This window comes from Cydia pomonella, chromosome 1 (genome assembly GCF_033807575.1).
Source record: "Cydia pomonella isolate Wapato2018A chromosome 1, ilCydPomo1, whole genome shotgun sequence".
NCBI classification, from domain to species: Eukaryota; Metazoa; Arthropoda; class Insecta; order Lepidoptera; family Tortricidae; genus Cydia; species Cydia pomonella.
In genome coordinates this window covers 31,196,898-31,211,104 of record NC_084703.1, presented here as the reverse complement: position 1 = coordinate 31,211,104, position 14,207 = coordinate 31,196,898, and the positions used below count along the sequence as shown (strand labels likewise).

Here is a 14,207-nt window from a genome sequence, read left to right as displayed (position 1 = left end):
TAGATAGACTAAATAGGATAGAAATATAAAAATGTGCCTTGAAAACCTGACTGCTTGAAAAACATGCAAAGAGAACAAATTGCCAAACGTGAACTATGCATCGTTGAAGAGTTCCGTTCTATTGGTCAATGCGTGTCACGCGTTTGTTTTCCTCCTCGCACCTCATTCAATGTATCTTTATTATCAAATTGCTCAACGACCACGTAGCAATATTCATAATGACCAGACAATGTGATAAATAATGAAGTTCAGATACGATACAATACAAATATACTTTATTGCACACCTCAATACAGAAACAGTACAAATAATACAACACATAATAATTTATCACTTGGCCCGATATAGCTTGCCATTATCCATAATACCCGGGCATTATATATAATGCCTACATTAATCACTTGGTCCATGACATATATATAGATTATTTTAGTAGGTATGATATGTATTTGAGCGAAGCGCTGGTGGCCTAGCGGTAAGAGCGTGCGACTTGCAATCCGGAGGTCGCGGGTTCAAACCCCGGCTCATACCAATGAGTTATTCGGAAATTATGTACGAAATTTTACTTTATATTTACCAGTCGCTTTTCGGTGAAGGAAAACATCGTGAGGATACCGGACTAAATTCAATAAGGCCTAGTTTAGCCTCTGGGTTGGAAGGTCAGATGGCAGTCGCTTTTGTAAAAATTAGTGCCTACGTCAGTTCTCGGGATTAGTTGCCAAGCGGACCCCAGGTTCCCAAGAGCCGTGGCAAAATGGCGGGACAACGCGAGGAAGATTATGATGATATTTATTTGAGCGACTTTTGATTTTAGCTTTGTTAGTATGAAAATTGTCTGTTCTCTGGATCACTAGTCTCACTACCCTCAGGTTTCTAATTTTCTAGTATTCAAACCTCCTCAATATATACACCTATGTGAATACTTTACAAAACTCTCTAGTCTAGTGGTACAATGTAGGTAAGTAAATTGTTAATATTACTTTAAACAAATACTTACGTTTTTTTGTTATATTTGCCATGTCCTAAAATCAATATTACAAAACTACAATATATATACACCTATATTAGCAGTTTTGCAAGTGGGTTGCGCAACTGTCTACTCTGATTGCATTTTCCTGTTCTCGTGACGGACTTCCCTGGCTGCACAATGCGCAACTAATCGGAGAGGGTATATAAACGAATATGACTCAGCGGCTCGAACTACATACACACACATTTAAATAGATTTCTGGTTTCATTGAAACCAAACGTGCCAAGAATTGAGTGAGTGACGATACTAAATAATTATGGAAGAATGGGAATTTAACTTCTGTCAAAACCATAATCATTGCTACGCAAAATGGGTAAATATTCTTCATAGATAATGCCTGTGCAGGCGTATGCATTTGCGCAGGTACTAGCAGGGGCGGCTTTAGCCTCTGCGAGGCTCCGGGCGAACAATCTTTGCGAGGCCCCTGTTTTTAGTACTAAATAAAAAATTGGTAGGTCATATCAGGGAAACGCCTTGAACACAGTCCAAAGGATCCTTAAAGCGAGAAGCGAGGCAGAAAGCCAAGCTTCACCTAGGACAAAAGATCCGAGGCATCAACACTCGATGGCTTCCCGTGCGAAGCTGAAGACTGAGCTGCAGGAAAGCAGAGATTGGAATTGAACTCGAAGAGTGAGCGAGGCCAACGGCTAAGCTCCGCAAAGATAAGGCCGGCAGTCCCGAATGTGTCGAATTTCCTGCGAGTCTGAAGCCGAGCTGCAGAAGAGCATACTTAACTTGGAATTGAACAAGTGGCCAAGTGTAAGCAAAACCGAGAGCCAAGCTCAGTGTTTCAGGAAGACCTATAACTTTCCTGCAGCGCATTTAGGCGTGGTCAAAAGCTCAGTTACAGACAAAAACCAATGGCCAAGTATGTTAAAACGCAAGACCTAAGGTCGAGCTCCACGAAGAACCGAAGGACTTCCGCATGAGGCCAAGGATCGCGCTACGAGAGATCAGAGCTTGTGATCGGACAAAGTGCCGAAGTATCGTCCGATCGAGGAGCGTTTCCGGGCAAGGCCAAGCTACAGGAGAGCATATCCTGGACATTAATCAATATGATCTCGATTCTCTTGCTCCTCAACCTATGGCATCGCATGGAAGCGCGATTTGCTTGGATATTTTGGGCCTTCAACCGTATGCATTTTTTTTTTTAATTTCATATTTGAGCCATAAGATGACGGCTGTGCAGCCTGTGCATTAAATCGGCATTTGGCCTTGGATGCACATTTCGGGCTTTATACCTGATGTGGAGCGCTGTCTTGGGCCACCTAAGGCCTTGAAGCTCATTCTTGCGATCCCCAAACATACCATATTTTGTTTGTGTCCGAGCTCAGCCATCCTGAATATCGCCCTTCGGTCTTTCGAATCATTACTATTACTAAACAATGAAATCAGAAATCATTTATTACTTGTCACTACGCCCGTCACTTTCGCGCTTACACACTTGTTAGAACGTGACAGGCATGGTGACAAATGATAAAGAGCCGACCATCTTAGCCCTAGAAGAGGGTATTGCAAGTATTCTTATAGCTAGCTAGGACTAAAGTTATTTAATATAGTAGTACCCATTTATGGACATTATTTTTAAATACATATAAGTATAATATATTATAATTATTATTTTACTTAACCTATGGAGGAGATCAAAGTTAGTTTGTTAATATATTTATGTTATATATACCTACTAAGTACTACTTATAATTAATATTTCTTATTATGTAAAATTATCTCCCATAAATTCTTTGGTAGAGTAATATGCTTCCTCTACGAGTATTAAAAAGAATTGTAGTTTTGATATGAACGGGTTTAATTGTTCTATGTTTCTTATTGTGTTGGGCAATTTGTTGTACACCTGTATTGCCCTGAAATACGGGCCTTTTTTTGTACATTTCTAAGATTGGTTCCGGGGGGATGAGTTTATTATTTCTGCGTGCGCTTTTACAGTATTTAAATAGTTCTGTTTTTGTCCTGACAAAAATTGAGATTTCTAATATGTATAGGCCGGGTAGAGTCAAGATTTTAAGGCTTGTGAAATATGGTTTGCAGCTGTCTGTATGTTGTATGTTTGTTAATATACAGACACATTTTTTTTGAGCTATAAGTAGATCGTGTGTATCAGTGCTATGGCCCCATAAGATAATGCCGTAGCGTAACCAGGCTTGAGCGTAGGAATGGTATGTAGACAAGGCGCACTCAGTATTGGTGTTAGACTTTAAAAGGTACAATGCAAAATTTGGATTTTATTTTGGATATATGTTTTTTCCAGTCAAGGTGGCAGTCTATAGTGATTCCTAATAGGGTGCATTCCGACTCTTCTTGTATGCTTAGATCACGCTAAAGTGGTGTCAAATCGGTAGGTCTTTTTTGATAGGGTCTAAATTGTATTATTTTTGTTTTGGCTGTATTTATTAATTGGTTGTGTTCCTGTAACCAGTTTGAGATATCGGTGAACGTTTCCTTAATATGGGAATAGTTGTCGGAGTTGTTGTCGTGTCTAAAGAGGAGGGAGATGTCGTCAGCAAAAATAATACATTTATGATTGGTTATTTTAGGGAGGTCATTAATACATATTAAGAATAGTAAACATCCTATTACGCTGCCTTGAGGGATAGAACTGTTGATGGTTTGCCAATTTGATTGAAGTTTTATTAGTTTTTTAGAGTGTTTAATGTGGTGTTCTATTTGTACGTACTGTTGTCTATTATGGAGATATGATTTTAGCCAACTGTATGCATTGCCACGAATTCCGATTTCATAACGTTTGGTTAGCAGAATTGGATAGGAAACTCTGTCGTACGCTTTGGACATGTCCAGCAATAAACCAATGGCATAGTTTTTAGTTTTGATGTGTTCCAGAATTCCTTGAATATATGTGTAGACTGCTTGGGTGGTAGATCGTTTTTGGCGGAAGGCGAATTGATTATCTTCGAGCAAGTTATACTTTTCTAGGAATTTATAAATCCGGTCAGCCATACATCTTTCAAATATTTTTGAGATTGAGGGTAAGAGGGCCTATAGTCGGAAAGGTTTTGTTGTTTTATCGCCCTTTTTTTTTAAATTGGTTTGATGGCTGCTATTTTTAGTTTGTCTGGAAACAGCATTCCTGGAAAGACTGTTTAATTAGCAATGTAATTGGCGCTGTTAACTCGTCATTACACATCTTTATTAAATTGCATATAACAGGGAAATATGCATACTTACTAACTAAAATAAAATTGTAGTACTTCCTGAACGTAAAATATTATTGGACTTATATTATGTGTACTGTGTAGTACACATTTTTAAATTTAACTTGATCTCCGAAATGTTTAAATATACTATTTGTTATAGTTTAGGTCAATTACTTTCTACACAGCTTTCCTTCAGTTCAGATCAACCAGACTTGTTTTATTCTTTTTAGTTTATAATAAGAGTATTTTTACGCAGTCGGGTTTTTTGATTTTTTTAATTTATGTTTTATAATGTTGAAACACGAGACTTACCTATTTATTACGATGGTATGATGCCGATGGAATGATTTCATGCTATTTTACTAACAAGACTTATTGCTACCATGCCATTCTGAGATTAAGTTCATTTGCGATCTAGTTATTTTGCTATTAGGGCATTTTAAAATCTATACCTTCTGCGAGGTGGTCTTTTTGCGAACAAGTAATTTTGATAGTAAGCCGTTCTGATATTCAGACTTTATGCTTTGTGGTCGTTTTGACTAGAAAGTCATTACGAGATAAAGGCTTTTTGCAGATGTGGTCGTTTTGCGATCAAGTCTTTATGTGGGACGACCAGAAGTCGTTTTGAGAATCCAGTCGTTTTGATACCGACCCGATCGTTGTTTATGGAGTTAGGAGTTAAGACAGAAGAAAGTGGAGGACCCGCGCGAAATCGGCTTTTCATACAAACTACAAACGTAGGCCTCGTTTTTCTCTGGATATTTATATAATTGAAATATTTTGCAATAATTTGTTGTATATCGACCACAGCTATGCCCCTACGTTTAATTTTTTGAATCTGTATTTCGCTCCTAATTTTTACAATAATCAAAAAAATCGAATAAAGTCAAACGCTGTGTCCCTAACAACTATTGTTAAAAAACATCACTTTATGTATAAATTCCATCATGTCGATATCCAAGGAGGAAAATGGGGACTCCGTCTGTATGGAGAAGCGGTCGTCGCCTTTCCTCTTCTCTTAAGTATTATAATGGAAATTATACAACAAATCCATTTAGGTAGAGGCTGTTCGGAAAGAGAAGATTCGTGGAATGAATTGGGCCCCATACATGTGTTAATGAAAACTCAGTTCTATATAGAACCAAGTTTTCATTGCTTATCGAAAATGAAAGAAAAACGTACTTTAAATGTCAAACGCCCTAGGGCAGAACCGTATTACTCTCAGCTTGCATCATAGATAAAAAAATTGCCACTTTCAGAGCATGCAAATGAAAATTAATTGTGTGGTCAAAATAAAAGTACCTAAAGATGTTTTCATAATAATTTAATGCTGTAATACATGTAACAAGAAGACTCACTTTAGAATTTCGTTATTAGGTAGGTATGTGACGAATATAAAATACGCGAATGTCGCAAATAAATTTATATTTTATTTTTCTGAGCACTTGATCTGCTCGATTAGCCTGCGTCCAAAAATTGCTTTCGTCATACTCGGAATCAGAAGGTATCTCGTAACTATCCGAATCATCACATCACATCATCTGTCATCCATTAGGTCTAACTAATACAAATAATATACTAAATAAATGTACAGCGCACGCTACGACACAAAAAGAAATCATCCGTCCTCCACAGTTTATGACAATCAGTGTTGTTCTTGCAACTCCCCGCTCCCCTTATGGAGCCTTCGCGACCCTGCTGTGGTCCGAACCCCCACTTTGGATAAACACTGCCTTATTAGTGAATATAATGTTTTGGTTTATCCGATTTTAAATAATTCCAAATGCTTATCTTAAAGATGTGGTTCAAATAAAAAAGACATGTTGTAGGTACACTAAATTATCGATTTTATATCCAACTAAAATCTACTACGCTATCTGTCTTCTATTTTGTACTGAAATGACAGTTGTACTGTGCAACATGACATTTCCGGATTTGGGATATATATGTCGCAGTCAAATTGTAAGATTCCGCTTTTACAATCGGTTTACAAACGTGAAATGTAATGCAAATTGCCTCAATATTGTCAAAGTAAGCGTGATGGTTGTCTAAGGGTGACCATGGTTTGCTATTTTCTTGCAATTTGCACAACGGTTCACGTTTGTAAAATGACGACGCCATTTGGAAAAGGCGGAAGCTTACAATTAGTCTGTGACATACATATAAAACACAGCTGAGGTATATTCCTCGTACACACACACACACACACACACGAACAAGATAACTGATTTACTTTAAAGAATAATTTAATCATTAAAGGCCAGAAAGGCAATACAAATACTTCGCAATTAAAATAAGGACCGGTACAACAGGGGTGAAATTTACTCAAATGTATTAACACGTTGGTAATTTATAAAACAAGTAAATTACGTAGTACTATTTGTTACGCGCTGGTCGTCAGCGTAAAAGTATGTTTTCTCTGTGTGTAACTGAAAGTTTAGAACCTATACTAATAAAGTAGGTATATCACAATCCTTGCTTTGCTCACTACTCTCACTTCCTCGAGCATCAATATTTACTTATATGACATATAAAATCACTCGTTTTGTAAAATAGACAATCGCGGGTGCCGCGAGATGATTAGACGCTAATCACGCTATTGTGCTAGGAAGATGGTTGCGGATCGATTAAACTAAGACACCAAGCAGATTTGCAATATTTGAGCATCAGTGTCCATTAGGTTTGATGGCGCCGATGATGTCCTCCTTGTTGGGCTTGAAGAAGTGATTCCTGAAGAGGGTGTAGGCCATGCCAGCGGTGAGCGCGCCCACGGCGGCGCCCTGCGCGATCACGCGGAACTGCATGAGGAACACGCTGGTGCTCATGGCGCCGCGCCGCTTGTACTGATACGCGCCCACGCCCACCGCCGCCGCCAGTCCGCCCAGACCTGCCCAACAAATAAAAACCGTATAAATGGCGGACTACCAGTCAACCATAGGCCAAAAGGGCGTTTAGAAGCAACGCCTTGTATCCCAGTTAGATATTAATAACAATCACTTCCCAATCGATCTGGCAGTTTAAGAGGAAAGAGTACGAATACTTCTCCATACAAACGTAGTCCCCATTATCCTCCGTGGATATTAACATTATGGAGAATATTTGGCTGCAATTTGATGTAATTTAACCATAGCTATGGCTCTTCGTATGGGATTTTTATTAGTATTGGGTAAGTATGAGAATTAAAAAATCATTCATGGGTAATTGTGTGAGATTTTATAATAAACTTCCGAACCATATTACTGAGTTATCAATTAATAAATTTAAGAATCATGTAAAGCGTAAACTTATTTCTAAAGCTTATTATACCACACAAGACTACATGAATGATAAAACAACGTGGGATTAATTGTGATTCGAAATGATTAATTATTTATTATATTTGAATAATGATGATGAAATGGATATTTTTATTATATTTGTTTGACATTTAGAATTTATTCTAGAAACAATCTAGACTAGTATTTTTTATACATTATTTTTGTATGACTATATTTTGTGAAATTTTTAGTATTAAATTTGATCTATGAATTATATTCATTAGTATTATATATGGAATAATATTTACAACATCAATAAATTGCTCTGATAATTAGATTAAGATAATTATATGTAATACTGTCTTACTATTCATAAGTGCTTGTTGCTAGGCCTACATGAATAAAGTATATTTTGAATTGAATTGAGTTAGGACCGAAAAACAAGTTTCATACCACAATTTTTTTTAAATGCTCCTAACTTTTATAATAATAAAAAAAAACGAAAAAATCAAACGAAGGGCTATAGCTGTGGATGATATACTTCAAATTGTGTCTAAATATTATCCATAATGTTAATATCCAGTGAGGAAACAGGAATGTAGTCCGTATTATGTATGGAAAGGCGGTTTCGGGGCGTTTGTCCACTTTCGTCTTAATGTCTGGGATAAATATAAAGAAGGTAGGTACTTACAGGGATGCTTGTTCTTGTTACAATTTAGATTAGGTACCAGGGTCAAATACAAAACTGTGTTCCCGTCTTTCCTCTAGACATAACCTAAAGTTAAGGGCTACCGTGAAAGCCGCGAACTCAGTTTCGTGTTTGACCCACCAATACCAAAATACATCAACAAAATACTCGTGTAACTCGTATTAGATAGGTAACAGTTTCATATATTAAAATGAGAGACATTTCAGTTGATACATCTATGACACCTATCAGATATTTGTTACCTACTATTAACTCTTAAAAAAGTTAGAAGAGATAACAAATACATAGTCCCGAGAAAGGAAATACTCTAGTATCGAAAGTACGAAACTTAAGCTTAGGACTTTAAAGTACGAGGTACACAAAAACGGGTTATTCTCAGTAGTTATCACCAAGTTGTTTCCACTAACAACTGGGATTCTTTTTACACCCTGTTCCCGGTGGTAACAACTGAGAAAAAATATTCCAGTAATTACCACCAACGCATTTAGTGGTAACTTGTGGGATTTTTATTTCCATCAGTTGTTATCACTTATTACCACCAAAATATTTTAGGATGGATGACTACCTATGCGTGTGTAATACCTAGCTCTTAATTGTTTTGGTGTTCGTGGATACATATATTGTAAGTAAAGAATTATTTCATACTTCTACCGATAAACCTATCAAAAAACGTTTGTTCAGTTTTAGAGCAGTTAACTGGATTGGCTGGCACTCTATATTTATGTGGGTATTTTTGTCAGTATTCAAAGTTACCTAAAATATTTTGGTGGTAACAACTGAGATATTTGGATTTCTGTCTAATGTATTACTGATTTATGAAACATAAATGTCACTAGCGATGAATTTAAAAATATCAGGGCGTGTAATGGTCGCGGTAATCCACGTGATAATAACGTACCTATCGGTCTCTTTCAGTCGCGCGGTTTTATAAAATGAAGTTTGTTTTACCACAACGATTACGGTGTCCATTATACGCCCGAAGGATATTACAGTTTAAAAAAGTTCAGTACCTAATGTGCTATTCATTGTCGATCGATAGGCACAGCTGACTAAGGTTAAGGTTATGTGAGGCAGACGTAAGCAGTAGTAAGGAAGTACTTACCAATAATCATAAACGGAGATTCCTTCGATTTACGCGCTAATTTCTCGCTTTGAGACTCTTCGTGGTAATCAAACACGGGGTTACCTTGGGCCATTTTAATAATCTGAAAGGAAATTAACACTACTTACATTAAAATGCTTTCACACGAAATGTTGTGAAATATTTATTGCACCAAAACACTACCTCATCAAAGTCTGTTGATTTTTCAGAATTAGGAATACGAAATTGAAACTTACCTAACGTATTTAGACTACCTAATAATAACAGTGAAGACTATGTATGTAATGTTCAACAATTGACAAGCGAGTAAGTACCGTAAGTTAACAAACGCGACTCGCGACTGAGACTGACGGCTGAGAGCGGAGTCCCGACAGAGGGTCCGCGTGTGCAAGCGGCGGCGGGCGGGGCGGGGAACCGCGATTAGCGGGTGACGTATGCGATGATGTGACTGGTGCCGTGAGGAAACTGCCGCTACCAGCTGCGAGTGGGTATTCACCGAGCTACAAAATGTGACCTTCATTTAATTCCTGTAAACCTTCCATACTTTACTGATTGCTTATTGTATGCATTTCGGAGTAGGTACTTTTTTTGTATGAAAGCATAATAATATTATATGTAACTGTCCTCAGCAGTAGGAGTAAAGTTATGCATGAAGGAGTACAAAATGATGCTACACATGCTCTTAATATTCTTTTAACAACATAGTTGAAATTGCGTAAGATTAGATCACTTACCGCTGAGCATTGAGCAGTCTGTTTGTACAATACATTAAGATGCCATACGACGACGACGTAAGCGCCAATCAACACACCTATGTTATTACCCTTTTGATTTAGTTTTACCTGTTCCGTTGTCTGTACATAAACCATGAACCTAAGCGGTTTTTTGTGATTTTATAATATAATCCTAACTATTCATTTTGCAAGTTAAATTTTTCCTCCTTTACTGGTTTCCAATCTGATATTTAATTAATTTTTAAGTTTAGACCACACCACAAAATTTATAGACCGGAATATGATGCAATGATAGCATTGGTAATAAAATATTAAAGCAACCATATTGCATTTGGGCTCGTTAGAATCGTCTTGATGGGTAAGTATGGCTGGCATGTATTTGAATATTAAATAAAAAATAGACCCACTGCGCAGGGTACGTCAACTTATAGAAAATACATCAACCTCTGATTTTGTCAAAAATTATTTATCAGGGTTATTTAGTCACCTCCAATAATTTACGGGTGAATATATAGGTAATACTGAGCAACTTTTACTTTGGGACCAATCCCGAAATCGGGAAAAAAAAATTGGCTGTTTTATACAACCCAACCTAACCTTGACATTTTCTATGGGAGAGCAATTTTTTTTTCATGCTTTCGGAATTAGCCCCGTAATAAAAGTTGCTCAATATGACCTATATATTCAGCCCGTATACTGTGTGCGTGAGTGACTTAATAAACACCCTGTATACTTACAAGAATCTTTCATAGATAAAATCGACTTTAAATTTTGTATGATTTTCAACCAATAATGGATCTCATAACAATTACAATTAAGACCCACAAGACGTAAAATACTTGTTGTGGAGTTCCTTTCTGATTTTCATGAGTAGCTCTATTTCACCTGTGCAATCGTAACTACGGAAGGTGGAGATAAGGAACGAAATCTCCATGTACCAAAAAGTGTCATCAAAAAACTTTAAATAGGTGGCGCTACAATACCTAGAGTACTTGAACAGAAAAATCAAATCATAGACAGCGCAATTCACTCCGTCAATAACGCCTAGGTTCTTAGCTACTCTGGAGAGATTTGGAACTATTATTTATAGCTGACAGCTGGACACTTTTGCTACAGTTCTACCATAAGAGATGCTACTCCTCTTAATTCCACACTCCATAACCGTAACGCTCCGCTCTCTCTGTCATTCTTCCAGATTAGTGCGACAGTGACAGTTGCGTTTCGTTCGTTACAGAGCATTAACGATTGGCACATGCCAATCCTTCCAACAACCGCGTACCAACATTGGCTACGCGGGTTTATTTACATGCGTGCCGAGACTTGATAAGCGTCAGGGACGCGGCTATGCGGTGGAATGGGATAGCCGAGTTCCTGACAGTTTCCAAGCCTCGGCACGCAGTCCGGCCGATGTAATGCCATCGTGAAGTGCGACACGCCACGCGCGAGCCAACCCCGTCATGTACCCGCGGTGTAATGTCGCGGCTCTCCACTCGGCGCCGCCGTGCGGAATAACTTGCTTGCATATTATGAAATCAACTTGCTAGATATAAACTATCAGCTACAAAAATAGTTTACCTACAGAGCAAGGTCTAAATTGAGTTTTTATGGTCACCGAGTTATATATTCTTTATTGGTGCAGGTTCTGAGAGCCGAGTTTTTGAAAAATAGTACCGCTTTTTAGGGTTCCGTAGTCAACTAGGAACCCTTATATCTAGTTTCGCCATGTCCGTCTGTCTGTCCGTTCGCGGCTTTTCTCCGTGATCGTTAGTGCTGAGAAAGCTGCAATTTGGCATGGATACATAAATCATGCATGGCAACAGATTGGTAAAATAAAAACTACAAAACAAAATTATTTAGGGTAACTCCTATCCAAAATGATTTTTTTTCGCTTTAACGGCAGTGGTCATGGGCTGATCATGGGAATGGTCATGACTTCACATAAGGATGGTCATGGAGTTGGTCAATGGTCATGAAGTTGTCGTGGGGTCAAGGGGTAGTCCATAGGGGTTATCAATTTTATCATGGTGGTTGTCATAGTTATTACGGACTACTCCTGCTCAGCATCAAGCGAAAGTATTCTCTACTGATAGTGCGGTATTTCGAACGAAGTAAAACCATGTTGGGTTTTTAAAGTTCATGCGAGAATAGTAGTGAAAGTTGTCGTATGCGATTATTTTTGACTACTCGCCTTTGATTTCGAGTGTTCGAATTCCAAAAAATGGCCCCTCGATGGCCAAATTATTGCGTGTTAAAAAGAAAAAGCGAAATTTCACATTGTTTTTGTAACAAACCAAGCGGTTTTCTTTGGAATCAACTAATCCCTTCAACGCGTCTTACCTATACGAAACGCGTCAGTGTCACAGGCATACTGCACTATGGTCTCAGCCCAACATTGGTCTTATCTATAGTTCAACATTTACCTAGTTGGTTACTGAGTTCTGTTACTCGATTTGCAACTTCTTTATTTCCGTTAAAACAAATGCTACCGAAAAAATAAAAACCGGCCAAGTGCGAGTCGGACTCGCACAGGAAGGGTTCCGTACCATTATCTATAAAAACGGTCACCCATCCAAGTACTGACCCTGCCCGACGTTGCTTAACTTCGGTGATTGGACGAGAACCTCGAGATTGCAAAGAAATATTTATTTTATTCTGTTTTTAGTATTTGTTGTTATAGCGGCAACAGAAATAGATAATCTGTAGAAATTTCAACTGGCTAACTATCACGGTTCATGAGATACAGCCTGGTGACAGACGGACGGACAGCGGAGTCTCAGTAATAGGGTCCCGTTTGACCCTTTGGGTACGGAACCCTAAAAATGACATGTGGTGGATTTGTGAGCTATAATTATATACCACAAATAACGCTTGTCTCGTCGTATCTATAATGAATTGGGGCCTAAAAGAGAATCGTATCGCAGTAATTGCGTTGCACAAATGAGGGCACCCGCCAAACATTATTTTGAAGTTGCTTGAAAACCTAAAAATCAACAAACAATTTGTTTATCGCACAATTAATAGATACAATAGTACTCAGAGCTTCGATGACCGCAAGAGCTTCGGACCCCAGCTCTAATAAAGGCAGTGAAGGCGAGAATTGCAAGAAACCCCGTCCGGACGCAAAAGTTGTTGGCAATACAGATGTCTGTGAAGAGAAGCTCCCTAAAAAAAGTTATCAATGAAGACCTTGGACTACACGCTTACCGCAGTCAAGAGGCGATTGCCGCTGTTCCGAGAGTGCAACGAGGCCATCATCCCTCTTTGGTGATGATTTGGCTGGGTGTGTCATACTCAGAGCTAACACAGGTTCATTTCTGTGAAAAAGGTGTGAAAACTGGGGCCAAAGTTTACCAGGAAACCATTCTCGAACCAATAGCGAAGCCCTTAAGCCACACCCTATTTCAAAACCAGCCATGGGTCTTTCAACAGGACTCAGCTCCTGCACATAGGCAAAACAACTCAAGCCTGGTTTCGAAGGAACAAAATTGACTTTATTGCCCACAAAGACTGGCCGTTCTCCAGCCCGGACCTTAACCCCCAGGATTATGCCATATGGCAGGTTATTGAGGAGAAAGCCTGTGCTAAACCCTACACAAATCTTGACTCCCTCAAGCGGGCCATAGTTAAGACAGTGACGGAATTAGACACAATCGTGCGTGCCGCTATTGATGACTGGCCTCGTTGTTTGAGGGCCTGTGTCAAGGCCAGAGGAGGCCATTTTGAATGATATTGTCATATGTAATTCCTGATTTTGTGTACTTCATTTTAATATATATAGTTTATTCAACTTTCGTTCGTAGGTATATTTTATGAAGATAAAGATTATTGCAGTAACAGAATTTAGAAACCAACTAGGTACTCGAATATCTATCAAAACGAATAAGGGTGTCCAACAACCATATTTTGATAACGTAAGTTTCCGGAAATAATCGATCCGAAAGAAAGAAAATGTGCCACCCCCCCCCCCCCCTACTTATTTTACGAGTAAAAAAAATGGAAAAAAGACGTGCAAAGCGCTTGCAATGTACTCACATGATAATAGCCCCCCCCCCCCCCCCCGTTTAGCATATCTGACAGGTCATTACGGAACCCTACACAGCATGGCCCGAAATCCTCGACTGATTTTTCCTACTGTTTGAGCCTATCTGAAATGGAGTGTAGGTGAGTAGGTGAAGCTGGTGCTGGTAAGAGTAAAAAGGCCTGTA

General features: G+C 38.5%; 1 protein-coding gene across 3 annotated transcripts; it reads right to left on the bottom strand.

Moving 5' to 3' along the window:
- Window positions 1–5,507: 5,507 nt before the first annotated feature.
- On the bottom strand, window positions 5,508–9,660 carry LOC133528440 (HIG1 domain family member 1A, mitochondrial-like). 3 transcript variants are annotated; one of them, XM_061865831.1, is made up of 3 exons: window positions 9,505–9,660; window positions 9,269–9,371; window positions 5,508–7,087 (listed from the first exon to the last, which is right to left on the bottom strand). In XM_061865831.1, the coding sequence occupies exons 2-3, from the start codon at window positions 9,360–9,362 to the stop codon at window positions 6,867–6,869; spliced, it is 315 nt and encodes a 104-aa protein (XP_061721815.1). In that variant the 5' UTR covers window positions 9,363–9,371; window positions 9,505–9,660; the 3' UTR covers window positions 5,508–6,866. The 3 variants fall into 3 exon arrangements, with proteins under 3 accessions (XP_061721815.1, XP_061721824.1, XP_061721830.1); XM_061865840.1 differs by having other exon boundaries at window positions 9,269–9,388; window positions 9,505–9,656; XM_061865846.1 differs by having other exon boundaries at window positions 9,583–9,624.
- Between the last annotated feature and the right edge of the window lie 4,547 nt (window positions 9,661–14,207).